This window comes from Lonchura striata, chromosome 4 (assembly GCF_050655825.1).
Source record: "Lonchura striata isolate lonStrDom1 chromosome 4, ASM5065582v1, whole genome shotgun sequence".
In the NCBI taxonomy this organism is placed as follows: domain Eukaryota; kingdom Metazoa; phylum Chordata; class Aves; order Passeriformes; family Estrildidae; genus Lonchura; species Lonchura striata.
In genome coordinates, this window is record NC_140706.1 from 11,286,901 (window position 1) to 11,310,789 (window position 23,889).

The 23,889-nt window shown below is 37.3% G+C and overlaps 1 protein-coding gene across 18 annotated transcripts in view; it reads right to left on the reverse strand.

The window, feature by feature from the left end:
* SORCS2 (sortilin related VPS10 domain containing receptor 2) overlaps positions 1-23,889 on the reverse strand; it is a 528,299-nt gene that overhangs the window by 33,899 nt on the left and 470,511 nt on the right. For all 18 annotated transcript variants that reach the window (XR_014955066.1, XR_013339870.2, XR_014955068.1 and 15 more), the window contains 5 exons: positions 17,707-17,798; positions 16,116-16,223; positions 2,196-2,316; positions 803-936; positions 113-241 (listed from right to left, as the gene is read on the reverse strand). Coding sequence is in view for 14 of the 18 variants with exons in the window: in XM_077782740.2 (XP_077638866.2) it covers positions 113-241; positions 803-936; positions 2,196-2,316; positions 16,116-16,223; positions 17,707-17,798 (584 nt within the window). In the remaining 4 variants the exon portion in view is untranslated. The remainder of the gene's footprint in view (positions 1-112; positions 242-802; positions 937-2,195; positions 2,317-16,115; positions 16,224-17,706; positions 17,799-23,889) is intronic.

Consider the following 23,889-nt stretch of genomic DNA (forward strand, 5'->3'; position numbering starts at 1 on the left):
GTTAAGTATTTAAATGTGAATTTCTTTCAAATGACAATTGAGGCTGCTGGTTGAAATATTCTCCCCCTCTCTAGAAGCCTCATCAAGCCCATGAAATGCAAAATCAGCTTACCCAGTGCTGCTGGTGTATGCCTGCCCCAACACACAGTCTTCAGGAGGTGCTTCTGGGTTAAACCAAAAGTCAGCAAAGCATTTGCTTGACTCCAACTTCAGAGGCGCAGAGCGCTCAAACCCATAATCACTGAAAAACACCAACACTGAACATGTAACTATTCCCACTTCACTTGGCAATCCATTTTGGGGTGAATGAATCTATATTTTTCCAAGTCAATATATTTTTTCAGTGTTATTCTACTAGATGAACATACAAGTTGATGAAACCAATTCTGTTCTAATTTCAATGGTAGCTGTGTACACTTGGGGGAAAAACTGGTTGCAATTACATTGTCAGTTCTGCAAAATTGGTAAAAAGAGATTTTTTAAAGGCTTCCTTTGACACTCAGACCAACCATTAATTTTCTTTTTTTTTTTTTTTTAAGTTTGCCATTAAAATTAATGCAATGGTCATTTTTCAAGTCTTGATCAATAGAAAAAAATGTCAGGATTTGTTCAGTCAGGTGAAACAAATACTTAAACATGGCAACATTTTTACACAAATGCAAATGCAAAAGAAACCTGTTATTCAATAACAGGTTGGCTATTTGCTTATAAATGGCTATGTAGTAACAGGGGCAAAAGGAGGAAGATAAAACCATCTCAAACTCTACTAGAAATAAGCCAAAAGACCCACAGACAGACTCACCATGAGAAATCAGTGTTCACACATTCACAAACTTTGGATGTGAGAGCTGATGTGAAACTTTTCCCTTTAATGCACCATGATGAAATCTTCCTCTTACGAAATCTTCTCTGCTGGCCCATGATGCAACGATCACCCTGAATAGCAAAGCACTGGACTTACTGCAACAGAACCTCCACAAAGAGACCTTGTGTTGTCCTGAGAAAGGCTGGTCTTGCTACCAACCTTATCAACCCTCTCATCCTCAGATATATATGTATAGAAAGCCCTTATATCCACTGCTGTCCACTAACAGGTCATTACAGAGTTGTAACATAGTCTATATTTCCAGGACGCAAATCTGAAGATGCACATGAAAATGCAAGTGCAATTTATGTTTCATGAGTGCCCAACCTGTGTGCAAAGCTCAGAATGGCCATTTAAGAATTTCATCTGCCTGCAGAGAGCTGAATTTCTCTCAATCATCATATTGACTGTCCACCTGAAGCACCAACCCTGTGGACACAGAATGAACTCTCTCCACAAATACTGCACTGGTGACTGCACAGCTGCAAGTACTCTGTCAGTCATTTTAGTAGTTTCTAATTTCTGAAAGATATTTCAATGTCAAATACCCAATGATACTGTTACTCTTTAGGCTCAGATCTGTGTCATATTCTTTGTATAGACACAGCAATCCCAAACAAGAGGTGTAAAATTAGACATGAGAACTAGCAAATGAGAGCTGGAGTAACACTGAGTAGCATGCAAAAAGTAAATCAACCCTGGTAGAAGAAGCAGAGCATAAAAATTAGAATGATTATGAATAAATATTATGTGTTCCATTTAATAAAAAAATCCCACCACATATTGGTCTCTTTAATCAGTATATATAGAGAGAATTTAGCTTCTGAAAAGTGGATTTGGCCAGAGCATCATGATTAGCACAGCCTTAGTGCATTACTGCAAAAACGGTATTGCCCAAAACAACTGGACTCTGTTATGTGATTGGTCCACTGAGATCCTAAATTACTTCTGGAATGGACTTTACTTATGGCAATTTATATATGAGTATGGTATGTGGTCAGGAAGTTGGCAGAACATGACTGCATGTCGAAATTGTTTCAATCAATATTATACACTTCATTTTATGGGACATGATTCCCAATCCAGCAGGACCACCTATTATTATGGCAGCGCCCCAGATATACTTCTGCCTTTTTTGGGACACAGATCACACAGCCAAAGGGAACACAAAATCCTCTCTGAGTTTAAACTCCAGTGAAATCACCATAAGGAGACTAAGCTGAGGGTGTAGCATCCAAATTCAATTTGGAAACATTTTCTCAGCACGCAACTCTATATGAATTGGAAAGCTATGGAAAAGTTTTGTCAGTTCACATAAAACCATGAATACCTGCAGATTTGTGAGCTCCCAAGACTCATAGTCTTCATCAGTGCACTCCCTGGGGAAGGATGGTCTGAAGTCCACCTTCACCAGTTCCCAGTCTGAACGGTAGCTGATATGTCCAAAGACTCTGAACAAAAGACCAAAAGGAAACTCTTACTGCAAAGAAATACCATACAGCTGAGATTCAAAATTGCAGTCCTATCTTTTCTTATCCACAGTCATAGTTCTCTGCTAAAAGGTCCCGGGTTAATTTTTTTCTTCCACTTTTACTCCTCTTTTACGTACAATGAGTTTCGTTAGGAAACATTGGTCAATTGTATGAAGCTTTACAATGAAGAGATATAATTCATATGTTAAAGGTTTTTCCCTAGCAAACTATCCAGAAATTTAATAGGGAATAATATTTTCTAATTTGGAATAAAAATTTTTCTCTATTATCTTGTGTGTGAAACAGACAGAGCTCTGATTTTGACAGGAAGCTCAGATCAGGGAGCAGAATCCCAGATCACCAGAGTCAGTTTCCAGCCCTGCCACTTATTCCTTATGATTTGCAATTTCTTCAGTTGTTTTTGTTGTGAGATTTTGTGTTAACTTCTACAGTCTTCAGATTGCAATGTGCTATTGTTAAGCACACAGCATTATCATGATATTCTATTAATTTCTAAGGAATACACTACATCTTCACATTGTGCTGGAGAACTCAGAGTCTCTTCTTCATTTCAGATAGTTCAATGTATAACAAAAACCAGCCACATACTACAATTTTTGTTGGGGGAAAAAAAGAAAAAAAAAGGAAATCTTATTACTTTAAAAAGCACGCTGCACTTTCAAAGCAGACAACATTTTTAAGACAGAATCTTTATTTCCAAAACAGAATGGGTATGTATGACAACCAACAACAAATTAGAAAGGATAAAAATTCTTTTTGGGCAAAAGTAAAATGTATTTGTGGTTTGTATCAGGCTTATGTGACTTACTTGCCAAAGAATTTTAGGTTAATTCTGAAGCCAACAATTTCTGCGCAGTTCATACTGCACAGAGTTCATATTCCAAGCTTTAGTATCATTGTCCAATGTAATTAATTCCTTTTGTTTTGTCCAAATCCAGGCGCAGCAGGAACAGTACAGTTTTACTAAAAGCATTCTGCAGTGCCCAGTCATTTCTCTTGTCCTGAATTCCAGGTTCAGATTGGAACTGGAGTAGAACAGAAGCGATTGATTCTCTACAGCACAGAGGCAATATACAAAGCATGTTGCCTGAAATCTACCAAAAAGGCTGAAAAATAATTCACAGAGACTAAAGATGTATAGTGATTTCTCCCTTTCCTTTCTGGTGTCTTTTCTGCTTCTGCGGCAGAGGGATGTAGATATCAACAGGTTGTTGATCACACTGCTCACATTATGATGACTGGACAACCCAGGCTCACAGGAAACCACACCCCGAGCAGTGCAGGTAATGAAACACAAACATATGCATTTAGTTTGCATGTCTTACTCTTTTCTCGTAAGACTCTGAGATTAAAGGACTTGGATCATCTAATTCCTTTCCTTCTAAATGTACTTATGGCTCAGAAGTAGGAGCAACACACACAAACTGAAAAATGTGGCTCAGTCCACTGGCTGTATGTGCACATAGGTGTGTGTGGTCCTATTTCTCTCACTGAGCCTAAGGGTTTGGTTCTTTTTTCTGGTTCAGCTGGATCCTGAGAGCTGCTGTCACCATATAATCTTATTCACTGGTAGTTACATACTCAATAAAGTGTCTACTTAGGTGGTCTCTTGCTTTTTCCACAATGCCTGCTTCAATATGACTGGGTTTGCTGACAGACATGAAGTGTCTTTTGTATGCAAAATACCTGTACCTCCTTTTTAAAATCTTTGTTTCTCCATACAAGGTACTAACATAAAGGCAGATTTCACCATATGCTTATGCAACTACCTACCTCAGTGATTGCTGCTCCAGACATCACAAAACTTCACAAATTTACTACATTTCTTTTATTAATTAATTAATAAAAAATACATTCAAGTGCAAGTATCCAAGTCCTGTTAAAGCTTTCCCTCCTGCCTCAAAAAATTTTTTTCTACAGAACAAATGAAATTTTCTCCATTAATGTTAGCTATCTCAGACAGATTAGTCAAGGAAAGTGAAAGAAAGGGAATGGTGTTTTGAGTTCAAGGCAGAACAGAATAATGACAGAATCTTGAAAATATAATCTCTGAACTACTATTAATGATCTTTGAAATCTCATGAGGGTGATTCCAAATAACTATGGCAAGGGAAAAATGTTGCTTATATATATAAATATGCATACACAACCACACATACACATTTATGTATGTATATAGAACCAGAGATATGAAAGAGCAAAACAGAACTCAGAGTTAGAGAATTAATTTTGATATCCACAGAGATATCAAACAAATTATTGAGGTATCCACTTCTAAGCGCCTTGGAGATAATTAAAATGATAACAAACAGCTACTACAGATTTATCAAAACTAAATCATGTCAAACTAATGTAATTTTCTCCTTTTACAGGGTAACTGGCTTAGTGGATAAAGGAAAGAAAAAAATTTAACGTATTTTGACCTTTGTTAAAACTGTTACACATTTCTACCTGACATTGTTTCAATGTAAAAAAGAAAACAGTGCAGATAAAATCCCTGTGAAGAGGAATGGAAATACATATTGAATTAGAAGAATCCAATTTCAAAAGGTAGTTATCAAATAAATAATATTTTGAGATATTTATCACAAAGATATGATGGGTACAAAATCTATATTTTCATTAACAATTGTGGTCAAATAAGAAAGAAAAAAAAACACATAAGGAAGGGAGTGGACATTGACTGATGGAAACAATGTTCAGAAATCAATATGATGACATACTCCAAAACCAAGCAGAAAGTACTCCTTGAGAAAAAAAGAAACCAAAGTACTCCTTGGGAAAAAAGAAACACAAACCCATATCAAAGGTGGAAACCAAAATGGAAAATAACTTTCAAATATCAAATAAAAGACTTGGGGAATTCTGTGGAATTAAAAGAAGAATGCAGTGTTGTTGCAAAATAAGAAAGACTAATTCTAGGTTGTATTCAGAACTCAAAAACAGAAGACATGGAGGTAATTATTTTGATAAACTTGGCACTGGTAAAGCCTCTGGTCTAAGTTTGTGTCTAAGTTTGGATTTTATATGCATGTTTACAGACCCACTAAAAATGAATTTGAAGAAGGGCAAAATGACTCATAAGCTGCTTAGAAAATGTAACCAATGAAAAATGATTGAAAGAATTGGGTTTTTCACTGGAATAGATAAAGCTGAGAAGCACAACAAAATGTTTGCCGTGTCTGGTTATAAAGAGCTGTCTTCAAAGACACCTGGAGGAAAGGCAAGAGAGACAGACAAGGATAAACATAAAAGATACAGCCACATTATTCTCTAATTCCTCCTCCTCAGTACTGGTGAGTTTACATGTGAAGTACTGGGTCCAATTCTGGGCTCCCCTGTACAAGAGATGGAATGACTGCAGGGAGTCCAAGGAAAGGCTGTGAAGGTGATGAAGGGGCTGGAGCAGCTCTCATAAGAGGAGAGGTTAAGAGAAGTGGGACTGTTCAGCCCAAAGAAGAGAAGGCTCAGAGGAAACTGTCAAAAACTGTCTATAAATACCTGGAGGGAAGGTACAAAGAACATTCTCTGCTAGGATTGGAGACAGGTCTTCAGTGGTGGCCAGTGACAGGACCAGAGGCAACAGACTCCACATGAAACACAGGAAGTCTTCTCTGAACACCAGGAATCAACATTTCTGCTGTGGGGCTGCACTGTTGCAGATGCCAGAGAGGCTGAGTCTCCACCCTTGGAGATGCTCAAAAGCCATCTGGGAATAGCTCTGTGTGATTGGCTCTGGGTGGGTCTGCATGAGCAAAGGAGTTTGAGCAGAGGTCAAACTTCTGACATCAATGATTTTATGATTCTAGAACTCTGTATAAGTAATGATTCAAGACGTTGATGTTGTTTATTCTGCCCCACTAGAGTGAGAAATTAGAAAATATCAGGATTATAGACCGAGGTTAGATAAGTACTGCCCAGTTCCACACCCTATAATGGTAGAAAAACTATAGAAATTACTCTGGAAATTATGCAAAATCTACTAGGATAATATGGCAGCTATGTACAAACCATATGTGCAAACAGCAAAGTCACTGTTTCAGAGGTGAACTGCAACATTCTCTTCTGTGGATTTTTAGCAGAAGACTGAAATAACATTTCTGCATGTTGGTTCAGTTTCTTGGAAACAAAAAAAAAAATAGGAAACCAACAAAAACTCCCAAATATTCATTTCCATTATGGCTGTTCTGATCCTACAGACTGAAGACCATGTTCTCACAGAGCACAGAAATTACACTAGTGTTCTCAGCATTCTCTGGCTTAAATAAAATCCCACAGATTTAAGAAAGTGTCCCAGTACAGTCACAAACTCCATTAAAAATACAGAAATACAGGTTTTTAATTCCTAGGGTAAATTTGCCAAGGAACGCAGCATTTTACACACATCCACTTTAGCAAAATCTTTGGAAAAAAAAGTCTTAAAAATTATTAATGCTGTTGCTGCAGTAGCATGTGTTGCAGACACCTCACATGAGCACATTTAAATGTACTACTAAAGATCACTAGAATAAAAAAAGAAGTATTTTTCACAGTAACTAAGGCAGGTATTAAGTAGGATTCAATGGATTAGACAAAAATATGAGCTACAATAAAGCAATACATAACAGCAATCACAATATAATTGCTCAGGTTCAAAATATATAATGTATATGATGAATAAAATCATATGAATGAAAAAAATTGGAATGGTGCAGCAAGTGTAACTGATGACTAGAAGTGATATATCAAGATGATAGCAATTCATAAGCTACTAAAACCTTCCTCTTGATTAACTATATTTCATTAGAAAGCCATCAAATCTATTCTGTTGAAACTATAAAAGATGATGCTGTGATAAATAATTTTTAGAAGAAATTCCAATTACCTTGGAAATTAATTTACTTTTATTTGCAAGAATTTAGGATCCATAATTTTAACTTCAGTGTTTCAGTTGCCATAACAACTTTGTACATTTGTTCCTAGTTCATTTATGAGCACATAATTTTTTAATTTGATTGCATCATTTGATAGATAAGACAGTTTAATGCAGTTTTTAAGCTAACTCATTTAAACTATTTGCTGGAGGATTGCTGGTTATTTCTGTTCCTGATAAAGCTCATAATCAGGCAGAGTTAATTTAATAGAAATTATATGCAATGATAATCTTTTCCAATAAATTCTGTTCAATAGACAAGACCTATTCAATAGAGACTCCTTGTTCAGGTGAGCAGTAGTAGCTGTGTCATCTCCTGCCTGTGTGTTTTGCTTTACTCATGAATACCTGAGAACACTCAAAGCCCTCAGAGTGGTGGGAGTGATCCTGCAGGATTTCCCCACCAAGGTCACAAAGGTCACATGGGGAATTTATTGAGATGTTTAATGTAGCAACTAAAACTGTGCAAGTTTTGCAGTTGTACTGAGGACTAGTGATGACGATTCTGTGATGCACAGTCACTTGTTTGAAACCAGAAGCCTCTTTCATTCTAGACTCACTGCCTTAATCTCCAGTGCTGCACTGGCTTTTGCTCTCCTCTGTTTGAGTTTTCCATCAACTGTGATGTTCAGAACAGGACACTGCAGCAGAGTGTCTGCACAGTGATGAGCTGCCCTGTTGGCTTACTCTGCTAACTTCAGGCCACTTGGGGGTGGCTTCTAGTTTTTTTGAAAGAGACTTCAAAAGTATAGAGCTACTGACAGTAAAACCTAGGATTTTAATCAGGGTCCTTTGAGGGCCTCACGTACAGATGGTATGGGCAATCTCAAGGACTCTCTCTTGGATAATATGTCTAAATTCCTCTGGAGAGCACTTAAGCAAAGCTGTCCAAGCATGTTCCCCAAATTCTTTACAGATCTAAACCTCAGTAGCTAACAGTGAGTATATGATCAAGCTGAGAAAGGAAACTACACTATGAGAGATGCTAGTTAATTGTTTTAACAATTCTTTCTGTCTCCTTTTAGATGGAAGCAGTCACAGAGCTTTGTCAAAAAATTATATTTATACCTTGTTCCATATTTATACCTTTTTATATTTATACCTTGCTCCTGGTCTCCTTTCTAGAGGTAAATCATATGAGAAGGAATAGAATGGTCAGTGAACTTATTGTTTTGTATATTTTTTAACTCTCATGTTTTGTGTATTTTTTAACTCTCAGACCTTTCACACAATTGCAACTTCAGGTTAAATATTCAACCTACCTTACAGTTCACTAGATATCAAAGACCATTTACATTAAAAAAAACCAGCATCTTTCTCAGTTATCTTCTACATAAAAGGATTAGTTAGAAGTCTGTTGTCAATTTATGGTAAGTTCAAAGAGCTGAATCCTTTGCTTCACATAGACCTTTACTACAAATTATGACAATATCCCTGAAAAAGTAAATAAATGTGACAATTTCTTTTTGTTCTGCTTGTTGTGGTTCATATTATTACAGTGTCTTTGAACATAGAGCAAGATATGCCAAAATCTGTGTGGAAATTACCTAGCTGAGGAGTAAAGTGATGAGATGGTGGCATGGAAGGATGCACTTTAGTATAACCACTGCCAACAGGTAGTGTTCTCCTTAACTCACAGGAATAATATTAATGGAAGACTTTCCAAAGGGATATGGGTCGGCAGAGACAGCCATGAATATATCCTACAGTGATATTTAAAGCCTACTATTTTCAAAAGAGAAAATGACAAGTGAATCTTTATTAGATGAGCTTTCCTTCTAACAGTTGTCCTTGCTTCCATTATACGACTGTAAAATCAACAAAAACCTAGATAAGCCAGAGGGCTCCTTCTGGTAAAATGGATGAAAGTAATGTGAGATTCAAGCTGCGGTCTGTTACACATCAAGATTATAATTCAACATATTTTTCTAATTCTCCAAAAGAACATAACAGAGGTCACATTTCAGTGGCCTTTCTAAATTGCAACTAAAGAAATGATGAATGCTTCCATGTGCAAAAGTAGACACCTGCCTACATAAAGCAACTGCACATAAAAAATGCTTGTGTATACAGGAGATCATGTGCAAATATGCTGAGACATTTATGATTTAAATGTCTTAAACTACAAACACATGCATATATTTAATGCACTAAAGAGAAGAGTAGGGTTTCTTGGTTGGGCTGGGGTTTTTTTTTGTTGGTTTTTTCTATTTTTTTTTTTTTTTTTTTTTGCTGCCAAAGTGAAAAATGAAGGGAGGAAACAATTTAGTTGAAATTGAACCAAAATATGTTTTTTCATTGTTTCCTGCTCCCATAAGCTAATATTTGCTATTCATTCTTTAATGCCAAAACATCTTGGTTTTAGCTCTTTTGGGGAAAAAGAACGGAAATGAATGCTTAGTTTCTGAGAAGTGTTGTGGAGAAGCATAATGAGGGTGTTTCCACTTCATCCAGGAGTTCAGTGGCTCCATGATATTTGTGAATTACAATTTGTTTAATTACATCCAACATTTTTTCCCATCTATTTGGTAAATTCCTGTCCAAGAGCAACCTTTTAACATGTATGCTGTTTGGAAAACATTGCAGATTTAGTACCTAGCCTAATGTCATATGCAGAAGTAAATACAAGGTGAACAGTAAACAAAATTGTTTAAAGAGAAACATGTGACACTGTAGAGGTAGCTTTTAAAATTTTATAATTCTTTAGCTAATATTCTCTTTCCTACTCATATATTTAAAAAGCAAGTCTCGTCATAATTAGAAATTCTTAATTCAGACTTCACCTAGCAGAGTTAGAGCTAATAGACTACAGTCATCTAAATTGTGGTTCCTTCAATTTGAGAGCAAAATATAATTCAAGGCCCCAACCAAAAGTAAATGAAATGTTAAAAAAATTTAGTTGTTTTCTAAGTTTGTAATGGTTATTTATTTGAAATAGAAACTAAAAGGGAAGCATAGTTAGAGGATGAAAGCTTCAGGCACTCTCTCTGTGACAAGGACTTAAAATTACACAAAGCCTATTCTGAATGAAAAAGTCATATCCCCCTTTTCTCTCCTCTCCTGCAGTAAATAGGGACAAGGTGATAGATTTTTACAGAACATGGATTCCTAACTTTTCAGTTCCTCCTACTCAAATATATTAACAGATTTGTCCTAAAAATGTATTAAATATTGTTGGAACTCAAAATGTCCCTCAGACATTTTTGAAGGTTCCAGGCCCGGGTCAGAAGCATTTTAGACCCTGGCAGGCAGCTGGAAACAGCTGTGATTTTGAGTTTGAGCCATGGAATTAGTTACGAACTTTGAAGGTGGAACAAGCAGTCACAAAAGTTTAGATATTATAGTAGAAGTAGTTACAAAGTAGAGGGGAAAATTTTTTAGTATTGTACAGGGGGGTTTTAACACCTGTAAAGGGGGGGGCGGTTTACTTTGTACATGGGGGTCAGAGGTTTTAAGATGGAGGAAAGTGGGCCGGTCCTGTTCCTCCTCTTTTTTCTTCCTTACCTCCATGTTCTTGGTGATGTTGGCACTCATGGATTGGTTTAGAGTAGAAAAGCACCATTTAATATAGGTAGAGGACATTGGGGAAAAAAATGTAAACATTTAACACGTAATGTACCATATAAAAGATAGTAGCAGCCCTGGGTGGGGGGAGAGAAGTCAGGAGTCAGAGAGGATGTCAGGGTGTGTGTGTGCCTCTGCCTGAGCTGCTGACCAAACCATAGTAGCCAGAGAAGACAATCTTTTAGATAGCTTGCAATAAACTGCCTTGAGACCGAACAGCAAGAGGCTGCAGAGTTTTTCTTTGCAAGCACGGGTTGGAGGAGAGACTCTTACACCACATGGAGCCCCTGAACCAGACCAGGGTTCCAACAAAATATGGGCTTTAAAGTGACACTGAAAGCACCTGTTCCTGTGCTTCTGTCTACAACATGAAACTGTAAGGAAAGAAATTTAAAAAACAAACTTTACCCACTAAAATTCTTTTGAGCAGAGGGAGAGACCGGGGCAGTACCAGGTCTTGACTCCAAGGTCACAAGTTGGTGGTGACACTGCAGTGCTTTGACTTGCTCTGCTAACATCTGTGTCCACAGATGTGACAACAAAAGCATTAGGCTTGCTGCTAACCAGAGATCTGTACATCTGCATTAGCTGATATCTCGATTAGATTGGAACAGAAGAAGCAGTTTGCTTTTCCAATGCTTTTTTTCACCGCATTTCCTCTATCTACTCTCAGATATGTTTCCTCTCAGGCAGAGAGCAGAACAACCATTTCATAATTGAGCAATGATTCTCATCCAAGACAATAACTAGTTGAAAAGATAACCTAGAATTTGCCTTCAGAAATCAGCTATTCTCCAACATAATGAGGCTTTATCTATCTTTTATCTACCTTTTACAGGTGTTGCAATATGAGAAAGTCAGTAGAGAAGAATTCAAAACACAGAGAAGTACCTTCACTTAGTAAGATGCTCAAAGAGAACAGGAAAAGAAGTGTGCTGCTATGTGTGACAATAAGCTCCACAAAGTACAGGTAATGTTAACTGTTATTATGTTTTTATAGGTGAGGTTGACATTCCTAGCAGAATCAACAGTTACAAAATATCTACCTAATATCTAACATCTATTAATATTCACCCAGTTTTGAGTAAATTAAAATTAGCCTATCTTTCTGTTTCCATGATCACCCAGGAACCCAAAAGGAACACAATGGGCATTCAAGACAGCAAAACATGTATGCAGGAGTTCAGAGATGTCATAAAGTTCCCAGCAGCATCCAAAGTTGTTTTTTTCTATGAGACAATACAAAAAAATAACCCTGTGGAAAAAAGTACAATTATCCACAAGGAAGATTTTGATTCTACCTGACATAAAGAAAAGCAGTTCTTTTATGTAACCTCTTATTGGCCTTTTAAAAGGGTATGGTTATTGTGCCTACGGGTTTACACTGCAATCTACATTACCTGGTTTGCTAAACCCTCCCAGAAGCTGAGATGTGATTTAGAAGTGTTTTTAACAGGTTTGAAACTTTCATTACATTAACTATTTCCTCTAAAGAGAAGCATCAATATTTCAGACACACAAAAATTCTTCCTTTTGCAATGAGTTAGGCCATTACTCAATCCAGTATTAGCAAGTAATTTTTCCAACAATAAAAAATTGTTCACTATAACACTGGGTTGCAGTGACTTTCAGTGTTACAAATTTAGAACAAAAAAACACTACTAGTCCATGCACTATTTTGATGAAAATAATTTCTTAGCAAAACTTACTGATTTATTTAGCAATAAATACTGTATTTGAGCTCCTCATTTAGAAGTTGATTTTTACACAGATCAAGTTTCCTAAAATTTATGAATACTTTATTTCTTATCTTTCCTAAACTCCTAACTAGGCCTCTTTAGAAATGGAAGTCTAGACAGATTGAAAACAAAATGATTTTCCTAAAGATTTTGAATACTTTACCACTAAAACTCCTAAAAAACTTAAATAGTTCTTTTGCAGAGCACAATGGAATAAAATATATTTTCCTTGCATTTGTATGTACATATCTAGAATACTGCAGGGGATTTCAATTAATGATTTAGATTAATGTTGACTGACAGATGACAACTGAGTTTTATGAAAACTTTTGACAAGTTAGCATTTGGCTTTCCTCTGTGTTTTGGAGAAAACACAAAACTTTCTGAAATGAAGATTTGGTTCACATTTTCCTGTTTCTTCAGTAAAGCTTACTAGACCACTTCATTTTGGAATGGAAAACAGTCATGAGTGACATTCCTGAGGGGTCAGTATTGGGACTAGGGCTCTTAAACATTGTCAGTGCCATGGACATTGGGACCAAGGGCTCCCTCAGCGAGTTTGCCAATGACACCGAAGTGTGCCATGTGGTTGGCACACTGGAGGGAAGGGATGGCATCCAGAGACACCTTGACAGGCTTGAGAGGTGGGCCTGTGTTAACTTCATGAAGTTCAACGAGGCCAGATTCAAGATCCTGCACCTGGTTGGGTCAAGCCCAAGCACAAATACAGGCTGGGTGGAAGAATTAACTAAAGACAGCCCTGATGAGAAGGAGAGGGGTGTGTTGGTTGACAAGAAGTTCAACATGAGCCAGCAACGTGTGCTCGAAGCCCAGAAAGACAAATTTATCCAGGGCTGCATCCAAAGCACTGTGTTCCTCAGGGCAAGAGAGAGGATTCTGCCACCCTGTAAACTCTCATCAGACCCCAGCCATAGTGCTGCATCCAGCTCTGGGGTCCCCAGCATGAGAAGAATGTGGAGGTGTTGGACCATGCCCAGAGGAGCTGTGGATACTCCATCCCTGGAAGTGTTCACAGCCAGGCTGGATGGGGCTTCGAGCAATGAATTCTAGTAGGTGTCCCTGCCCATGAGAGGAGGGGTGGAGCTAAATGGTCTCAAAGGCCCCTTCCAACCCAACCATTCTGTGATTTTATGATTCTTTGATTTTGGATAAATTAGGACAGAACTGGAATTCAAATGCAAGACACTTACAAGTCCAGTCCATATCCCAGGCACCATGATGGAGAATGAGAATTCTCTTATGCACAGACTGACTTCAGTAAAATCAGGATTTTACCTTAACAGTCAATTTCAGGACACATAAAATATTCTTTGATTCTTTTGTGACTTCATTCTAGAAGCTTTAAATTAAATACTGTCTATTCCTTAATTTTGCTGCACATTTTTTCAGTTATTACCTTCCCACTTCAGAATCATGCTCTCTCTCCTAATTTATGCAGATTTTGACATCATACTCTTTATTCAAAGTCTTTATTCAAGCACATTCCATACCAAAGGAAGAAAATCAAATTCCAGTACTAGGAAAATATATCAGACTAAATCCTTGGAAATGGGTTTGGGGATTCCTCAAGGTGAAAGACACTAATAATTTATTTCAATTGCCATTTACAAGTTCACCTTACTTGGAAGAAAATTCCATCTAACAAAATTAAAAGATGGCATAGTGGATCTCTGTTTTTTTTTCCCAGGGAATGTGTATTTCTCAAAAGCAACAAATCACTATAGATTAAGTCAAACACAATAACTTAGTACAAGAATAAGTTTTCAGGAAAAATGAACTAAGCCAGACAGAATGACAAAAGGTCTTGACATAAAGTTAGACAGAGCACCACTGGGTTGACAACATCACCCTGAAGTTAAAACAGCCAAAAGCAGTGGGAGAGACAAGGAAGTTGATATAATGGCAACAATGAAACACATACTGAAGGTTTATTCTTCTCATTGTCTTTAGAATCTGGTAGGACATTTGCATATGTCTTCAGGGCCAGTCTGTGCTATTAAATGTTTGATGCCCACCATGCTCAGTAAAACTAGCTAAAAATAAGATCCTACAAGCCTGGCATTACACATTAGAGTCAGACTCTTGCTGTACCTCTAGATATATACAAGTCATGTGATGCTTTTATTGCCAATTTGGGCTCCTGTACCAAATCTAGGTGTAGCTCTATGTATTTTAGATAGATGATTTTAGAAAGGCATCATGTTTTACAAGAGCTCTTTTGTCCATTCAGATATTTAAGCACATCTTCACAGAATCACTGTTTTTAATGATACTTAATAAGGAAAAAAACTCAAGTCCAGAGCATACAGTCGCACATCATTTTATCTGCCAGTAAGTAAAATTTGGGATAAGTTTTTGATCCATCTACTTTTACTGAAATCAATGGGAACCCCTCATTCAGAGGCATAAGTGTCTCCATGTGGCATATATGATAAATAAACCTGTATTTGAGAGAAGAGGATGGGAAAATACTGTTCTTGCCAGGATGCATAATGGAGGATAAATGGGGCAGTGAAGAAAGAGAAAAACAACCAACAGACCAAATCCCACCTCTGTGCAGTGCTATGAGCTTGGCACAATGCTTTCAAGCACATTGGGTAGGATTTCTGTTTTGCTGAGGATCCCTTATAAACTGGGCTATCAATTTATTTTTCTCTGGGGAAAATGCTACTGGTACATGTCAAAGGCAGCTCTATTTGCAACTCCTGAGAGAAAAAGCTCATCATGAGCACACTGAGCTCCATATAAAGAATCACACAAACTGTTGAAATAGGAACACAAACAACAACCTGTGTGCATTGCCCTGAGTGCATTCCCCTTTCTGGCTGCAGGCAGCATGTGCCTTTCTCCCTGACTGGACAGGTGTTTTTTACTCTCAGACACTTCTAAAATACTAGCATTTATCCTAAAGATGGAGCAAAATGTGCAGTTCAGATCCAGATGTCCCTGATCCTTTGGAAATACACAGATAAACAGGATAAACAATTCTGAGTTGCAGAATTTGGTTATTTTTAACTCTATTCACAGCATCTGCGTCTGTCACTGTGCAGAATAAAAACAAATATTTGATAGCACAGTGCTTGGTTACATCAAGTACTGCAGTGCTGTTTACTAAGACAACACTATAGTTATTTACACTGTGAAGACAATAGACGCTTAACATTTTTGATGTCTGACTAGAAATCTGTACAAAACAAAACAAACAAAAAAAACCCCCAATTTAATACTTATTTTTCCCCTTGCATCTTTCAGATGCAGTCTTATTATTCCACTCTCCCCAGTGGTAACTTTGCAAGATTACATTTGGACATCGTCTTTAAAATCTGAAATACTGCAGTCAGATGATTTCAAAGACAGGTTACATACCAGGGAGGTTCAGACATTACTGTAAGTGTCCGTGTGACTGTGAGAAGCAAAAGCCACTGACTCAAGAACCATCTCAAACATACACAGTCAAAATCTTTTCAAATGCATACACAGAGAGAAGAGAAAAGAAAAGAGAGGTGGAACCAAAACCTTACGTCATGACCAGTGTCTCATCTCCAGGTTCACTAAGTAGTCCATCTACAAAGACAGAAGTGCTGGTAAAATTATGTGTGCTCCAGGTCTGGCCTTCATCTATGCTGAACCTGTAAAAAAGCAGAAAAAGCTTTCATTTAAAACTTTTGGAATACAAAGCAGAATGCACTTTAAAAATCCCCTCACTATTAAAGCTTAAGATTTTCAATCAAAAAATAGAGTCTGCCTAGACAGTGCATGATATTAATGTGATCTTCTTCTCAGCAACTTATCCAGGGATTCACATTTTCATGAGAAGGTGGAATAAATTTTCCACAAAAATAAAATTCCTCAGGTTGATTAAAAACTGAGCTCTGTCAACAAATTATCTTGCTACCTTGAAGATTCAAAAGCAAATTAGTTCACATTTTATTCTTTCTAGTAGTCTCTGAGATATAGGCCTGTTAAGCAGAGGCCAGTGAAACATGAGAGGCCAACTGCTAAAACATGGCAGGTGCACTAATTCCAGGCACCAGTATGAGGATGGCCCTTCATGTTTGCTACCATCCACTTAAACACTTGCAAAATATAGTCATGAATCAGCAAAACATATGTCAGAACATATTTCAAATGTGCATCCTAAAACTTATAAGTCAAATTCTCTTTTTTTCTGTACATTTCCTTCAGGTCTTTTGGACAGTAGGTTAATGATGGCTTTCAGTCCAGATAAACAGGTACAGAGCCTATTTCCTATTGATATATATAACACAATTCTGTAAAAATGAGCCAATTCACAAGAGATAAAGATGCCTTTTTATGTCTTTTAGTGTCTTTTTTAATGATATATTTTTATGCTGAAGATTATAGTTCTGTGTGCCATTACACAAGGTTACAATGTTTTGCTGCACTCTCATGCAGTATAAAACTTGATATTTTATAAAAATTGCTTTGCAACAAACCTTTCCTGCCAAATGGGCTGAGAAGGCCATTTGCTGTACTGTCACCTATGAGAAGATCTATGCACACTGCAGTTAATTTGTGCATGAATATCTCAGATGAGCTGTGATTCTGGCACACCAAATTAACACAGCACATAAGTGCAAGTAAGTCCTTCACCTGTTGGCTTCCAAACTCTACATTAAATTGCTCTTGCCAGAGAAACATAGGGCTATTCTCCAATTTCCCTATGGCCCTTAGAGAGGACAGAGATTTTACAGTATCAATGAACTCTGATTGCACACCTAATCCACATATGTAGAACATGCTGAGCATCACTGACAGGTACTGCTGGTGCCAGCCAGTAGCAGATAAACAATTATGCTGAACACAGCATCTATTGTAGAATTCCAGAACAGTCTTTTAAGCAAAAATTGCGTACAGTAATGCAAAAAAAAATTATTATAATTAATACATGATGCCATGGTATCTTCAGCACCATGAAATAATCTTAAAGTAAACATCCAACTGCATTTTGTTGACTCAATGTATGTTAAATTAAGTTGAGTTCCACCTGCGTTTCAAACATGATCACAATGAAATGCTTATCTTAAACTCTGAACTTTGCCTGAGGCCTTGAATACACAACAGCTCTACTCTAATTGACTGTAGAATTACTTGAGTATTTTCAGAGGGATAGAAGTGTCTTTGATAGCCACAATAACTCCACCATGGTCCAAGTACAAGATGTGGTGTTCTTCTTCAAAAACCTACAAGTCAAACAAAGAAAGGCTAGATAAGGAAATGTACAAAACAGCTGAAATAAAATGAACAAGCAAACAGGAATTAAGAGACTTATGTTTTATAATGTCCACACTTCAAACTGAAAAGGATATAAAGTCAGGTTAAGTCTTATATTTCTCACAGGTGTAAAAGAAAAGAAAGTTTAGTAGGTGAATCAGAAAATGTTCAGGTTCAAATCACAGTCAGATTAAACTGCCTGAAGTGATTTCAGCCCAAGCTTTTATTTCTCATAGTATGCATTCTGCCTTCCTTCCTGTTATATATCACCAAGTGACCCATCACCTTACTTCGGTGTTTGCCATATTCTGTGTATCCTGCAAAATAAAATGCTTTGTGGTCTAATTGTAAGAAAAAAAGGAAAAGTACTGCTGTCTTTGACTTTCTTACATATTCCCCAAAACCTACAGAATGTGAAATAATTGGTGCAAGCATGTTTTCCACATTTCCAGTGTCAGTGAGCTTAAGTTCAAATATTATGTGATGTCCCATGGAGACCACTGTGAGTTTGGAACCAAGATACATGTAATATTGATTTAATGGTATAAAGGATTAAAACTTCATAAATTATTTTAAATCCTTTTCTAGATGTTATCAGCAGTGCTAAAATAAAAGCACAGATAGATACCTTTCCTGCTTTACATCTAAAATCTGTTTTAAGACAGCATTTACTTTTGTTATTAACCCCTGTATGTTCATTTAACATAAAGCCAAGAAATATATGAGAATTATACACACTGAGCACTTATAGACAAACATGCAGTCTCTCATATGCTTTGACAAAGCAAAGGTGAAAACAATAAAGGTTAGCTTTACTTTGCCTTGTAAATTAAAAAATAATGACAATACTGAATTATTTTCTTTTTTTGGCAAAACAAAATGCTACATTTAGAGGATTTCTCAGAAGGACTGAGCCAGAGCTGGGATGAAAATATTTTACAGCACACTCACAATTACTTCAAAAATAGGAAGCATTTAATTTGAGTTGAGAACTCAGTCTTCCTCTCATCTAGGAAGAACATACTTTATGTGAATCCTAGGGCTTAAAGTGTCTGATTAGTTTTTGATCAGAAGTTGCCAATTTACAGGCAAAACTTTTGATACAAGGCATTGATAATCTGACCTACTCATTCCCCCAGCTGTGTATTTTAGAAGAGAATTCAGTAAAGGACAGTCATTAATTTTAGATGCACTTCAAAAGGATGAGATCAGCTGGAGTCAGATAAGCAAGCAGAGTTTTTATCCTCCTCTAAACTTTGCTTGAACTTTCCCTCAAACCAAAATGCAACAGGATGTGCTGGGACACCAAGTCTCCCATAGCTTCAGCAGTGAAGATAAAGGAGCTGATACCTGCACCACTTAATGCAAATCAGCTTTTCCCAGAAAAGCACCATGGTAGGTCTTCATATAGCATTTTAATAACCCTGCTTTAGCACACTCTAAACCACAGAGGTCACATTACAAGCATATTAATGCTGCTGTTGTTTCATGCTCTTCTTGCACACACTTCAAACTTTTTATAAACAAAATCCTTCATCTTCAATACATTGAAATGAATGAACAGTTTCATGCCTGTTTATCACAGAAGTAAATATTTATCTCTACTTTCTGGTAAAAAAAGCCCAAGACAGTTTGCAAAGGATCGAGGCAAAGGTGGTCCCAGTGTGAGAGATGAAGTTCAGGCCTATGAAGATGAGATATGTGAGTTCAGAGCAGACCATGAATTCTGATATTCATTTCTACACTAACTAAAGCACGCAATAAATCTATTCTGATCCTTACTAGTAGCCAGCCACTAGAGAATAAGATTTTTATAATTTATTTATGTTATTTTTTGTGCATGTTTTGTGCTTTATAATCACAATATCAGCTTCTATTCTATCCTCTTGCTTCTGCTCTAAATCCTTTTCTTCCTATGTCTATCCTAACACTTCAGCAGCTATTTCAGGCCAGCATATCTGTTGGAAGAAATTGGGACAGCTCCATGAAATCAGTGAGAGCATATTTAAGTGGTCCTAGAGAAATATATGCCATACAATTTTACTTCACAATACAGAACTTGCAAGAATAAAAAATTCTTGAGATTACTTTTTTCTTTAATCAAGTGATATCCATTACTAAATTTAAATCTGGAAACAGAAGCTTTTCTACACAGAATGAGCCGGTTAGACCTTCTCAGGGTTGAAAGGCTGGGATTACATTCTTTTTTGTTGTGTTTAGAAGTGTTACTATCTATCTCCTAAGATGCCTGCAGGAAAACATGTATTCTCACTTAGCCAATGGTTTTCCAAGTTGCTTTGATACACAAGGATTTGACACAGATAAATAATATTCTAACAAAAAAACCACCAGACAAAAGCTCCAGAGATCTAGATTTAGTTCCTAGACATCCAAAAGGGCTTTCTGTGTAACCTCATTAGTTTAACTGAACATTTTGTTGCTGCAAGAGCTACTCTGGTAGCGGATCAAATGTGAGAGGTTTATTATTGCTGACTTTTTCCTTTTATTTATGCCTTTTTTTTTTTTTTTTGAAATCCAGACCTTTCTCTTGCTCTTTGCTGTATAAATACTTTGCTGTATTTCAAGTACAGTGTTGTAACAGATGCTGTTGAAATAACAACTGCAACCAGAATTGTGAACAGAAATCAGTATTTAAAAAAATAAAACCACTCACATGTATACATGAGGTAATCCTTAGCACTTAAGAGTATCCTAATATTTCATGTTCATTAACCCACTTTATTATATTGTTTTCCTGGTATAATAGACAGAGAAATCTTTAAAATAAACATGAGTTCACCTTAGGCTGCATCTTCATGATCCACTTGGCACTTAAGTTAATGTTGGACTTAGTGACCTTAAGTGTCTTTTCTAATTTTAATGATTCTATGATTCTAAGCCCATATATTTCATGATAATGTCAAGGTGAGATTCCTTTCTTCTACAGTCCAGTTCATGGCATGGATGTTTCAGGTGCTTGCCAAAGAGTTCCTAAAGCACTGCTATTTACAGTGCAATGTTGTACAGGTCATAGCCACAATTTTCATTTTTTCTCAAACAAAGAGTGATGGTTTCAAGGTATACCAACAAGCAGCTCAGTCATGCAACAGAAAGGCAGGATAATAACTGAAACCTGCACAAGTGATATCATGGTTATTTATAATAACATTTCTTGGGTTTGCTTTTTGTGTGAGCTGACACAGGCAGGATGCAGGAACAACCACAAAACCACAGATGAAATGCAATAATAAATTTATTCTCATTACCTGGGCAAGCAGGGGGGCCCTGAAGCAGCACCTGGGCAGAGACATACAAGTGGGAATGCAGACACTGCAGAGCTCAGTCCATGCTGGAGGATCATGCAGCCCAGGGGTTTGCACAGGTGTAATTTACCACTCTACTTTGGTCTTTGAAGCAGCAGGGCAGGGATCTCAAGCATGTTTGATACTGTGCCTCTATCACAGGCTTATGTTGTCTAAACACAAATGTTTGACTTGTCCAACACAGAAGGCCAAAATATTAATAGTATGATATATGTGGATTTTGACACCTGCACATCACTTTGACTGTGTTTACAGTCCTCCTCACCAACCTTCTGATTTTTTACCTGGATATTTCTATTTATTACCAGAATTTACTGAATTTCAAAACCTCTTATTTAAGCATTCATTTCTGTCTATGAACTCTGGCGTTATAGGTAAAGAAAACTCTTTAAAGGTAAAAAAAAACCCTCTGGTGTTTATAGGTAAGTCTCCCTGAACCCTTATATGACCACATCAAATGTGAGCTATGGAAGGTTTGATGCTATCTCAGAGGACACCATTGAATTACAGGATCTTTGACCTTCTCCACAGTCCTATAATCCAGAGGCGTATGATCTAATACTACTATTATGTCAAGAAAGGTTTAATTAATTCCTTGTACTACATTTTCCCCTAAGTCTCTTATGTTTGCTTTTCTTCATTCTCTGTCTCTATTCACAAACACAGACTACTCCTCTTCTCCTTTGTACACAGCTCAGCAACATCATCACTAATGACAACCACAAAGTCTCTAAAGCAGACTTAAATTCAGACAAAGTGTTGTGCCAAAGCACAGGGTTTCACCAGCTCACAAGACCTGCAATTTACTGAATTATCTAAATTCCTGTATCACCTGACTGAAGCCTTCTCTTTTGTTTTAAGAACTCCAGCAGAGAAAGGAAATGTGCTGCTGTCCTCTGGAACAATTGTTTAATTGTGCACAGTGAGGCCATGAAATACATAAAATCATCTACAGTTTTGTTCTGATCACAAATATTAGAATTGAGAAATCTCTTTCAAGGGCTTCATAGGAGTTTCAATTAAAATGAAGCTAGCAATGTTGTTTGCCATTTTGACTGTCACAATGAGGGTTCAGTTTGTGGTTGATTTTACAGCATAGTTAGGCACCTTAGGGTCAAGTTGCAACATATATCATTTACCTGTGTGTCTCTACAAATAAAAAGCAATGAAAACATGAATTTGATCTCATTCCTCTTTTCTTCTTATTTTTTACCCCAGAAAAACTATAAAACTTCGGCAAATGCTGACAAGAAATTATGAGAGGCCTCTAAGAAACATTAAACAAAATAGTACCCACTGTAGATCCTGGAAGGCTTTTGCATTTAAACACCTATTTATTGTATGCTAGAGTTCAAGATGGAATTTGGTATAAAATTTTATCTTTTAAACATCAAAGGATATTATCATTACAAAAATAACCCATTTCTTTTTAAAGTACTCTGTGGAGTACTAATGGAATCCTACCATAGCAATATAAGAAACTGTCTGTATTTTTCTCTTTTAACCTCAAATTCCCCAAGCTCAGTAACACTATGGAGAACATTTTCATACTTAATGGTTCTAAGAAAATAACAAAATTTTATTTCAGCTGAACACTACAACACTATTTTAACTGAAATCAAATTAATTTTTGAAAACATTTTGGTCCTTTGAGGATGCTGTTTTTTATCCTGGAGGAGTGAAGAGTTGAGAATATGAGAGGGGCACAGCCCTGCAGACATGGTGAGGCAGCTGTGCCCCAGCAGCCCATGGAGGTCCAGGATGGAGCAGAGATCCACCTGCAGCCCATGGGGGATCTCACAGTGAAGCCTGAAGGAGGCTGTGACTCCATAGGAATCCAGTGTTGGAGCAGGTTTGCTGGCAGGACTTATGATCCCACAGGGGACCCAAGCTGGAGCAGCCTGTTCCTGATGGGCTGCAGTGCATGGGAAACACCTGCTCAGGAGAACTCGTGGGGAATTACAGCCCATGAAAGGACTCATGCTGGAGAAGTTCACTGAAAGCTGTCTCCTGTGGGAGGGACCCCACACTGCAGCAGGGGATGGGGGTGAGGAATCCTCCCTGTGAGGAGGAAAGAGCAGCAGAGTGTCCTGGCTTGTAAGATAAGCTTGTATTCTATTGCCATCTGTTGGAGGTTGGGCAGTTTTCTTATCTCTTCCAAGAACAATGTCTCCCTCCAGGGACCTGTTAATGGACCATTAATGACTCACTGCATGACTGGTAAAGTTCCACCATCCCATTGTGAGATGCTCCACCCAGAGGGAGGAGCCAAGCATTCCTACCTGCATAAAATCAGCACTTTTTGGGACACAGAGCAGCTCTCTGCTGGATTCCCAGGGAAGCAGCTCTCTTCTCTGCTGGATTCCCAGAGGAAGACCAGGCCCATCTACTACCAGACCTTCAGAGAAAACTCTACCCTTCTACAGATCACCACTTCAGCAGCATTTCATCTGCCACTCCAGGAGGAATAGCTACCATTTCACTGGACTATTACCAACACCCTGACTCCTCAGGGTGTCAGGTGTCTGACTGCATCACTAGTTTTTTTTGTACTAATTACATTTTTTCTTTATTATTATTTTTATTTAGTTTTTCTCCTAGTAAAGTACTGTTATTCCCATTCCCATATCTTTGCCTGAGAGCCTTTTAATTTTGAAATTGTGATAATTTGTAGGGAGGGGTTTTACCTTTTCCATTGCACAGGAGGCTTTTGCCTTCCTTCACAGACTCCTGTCTT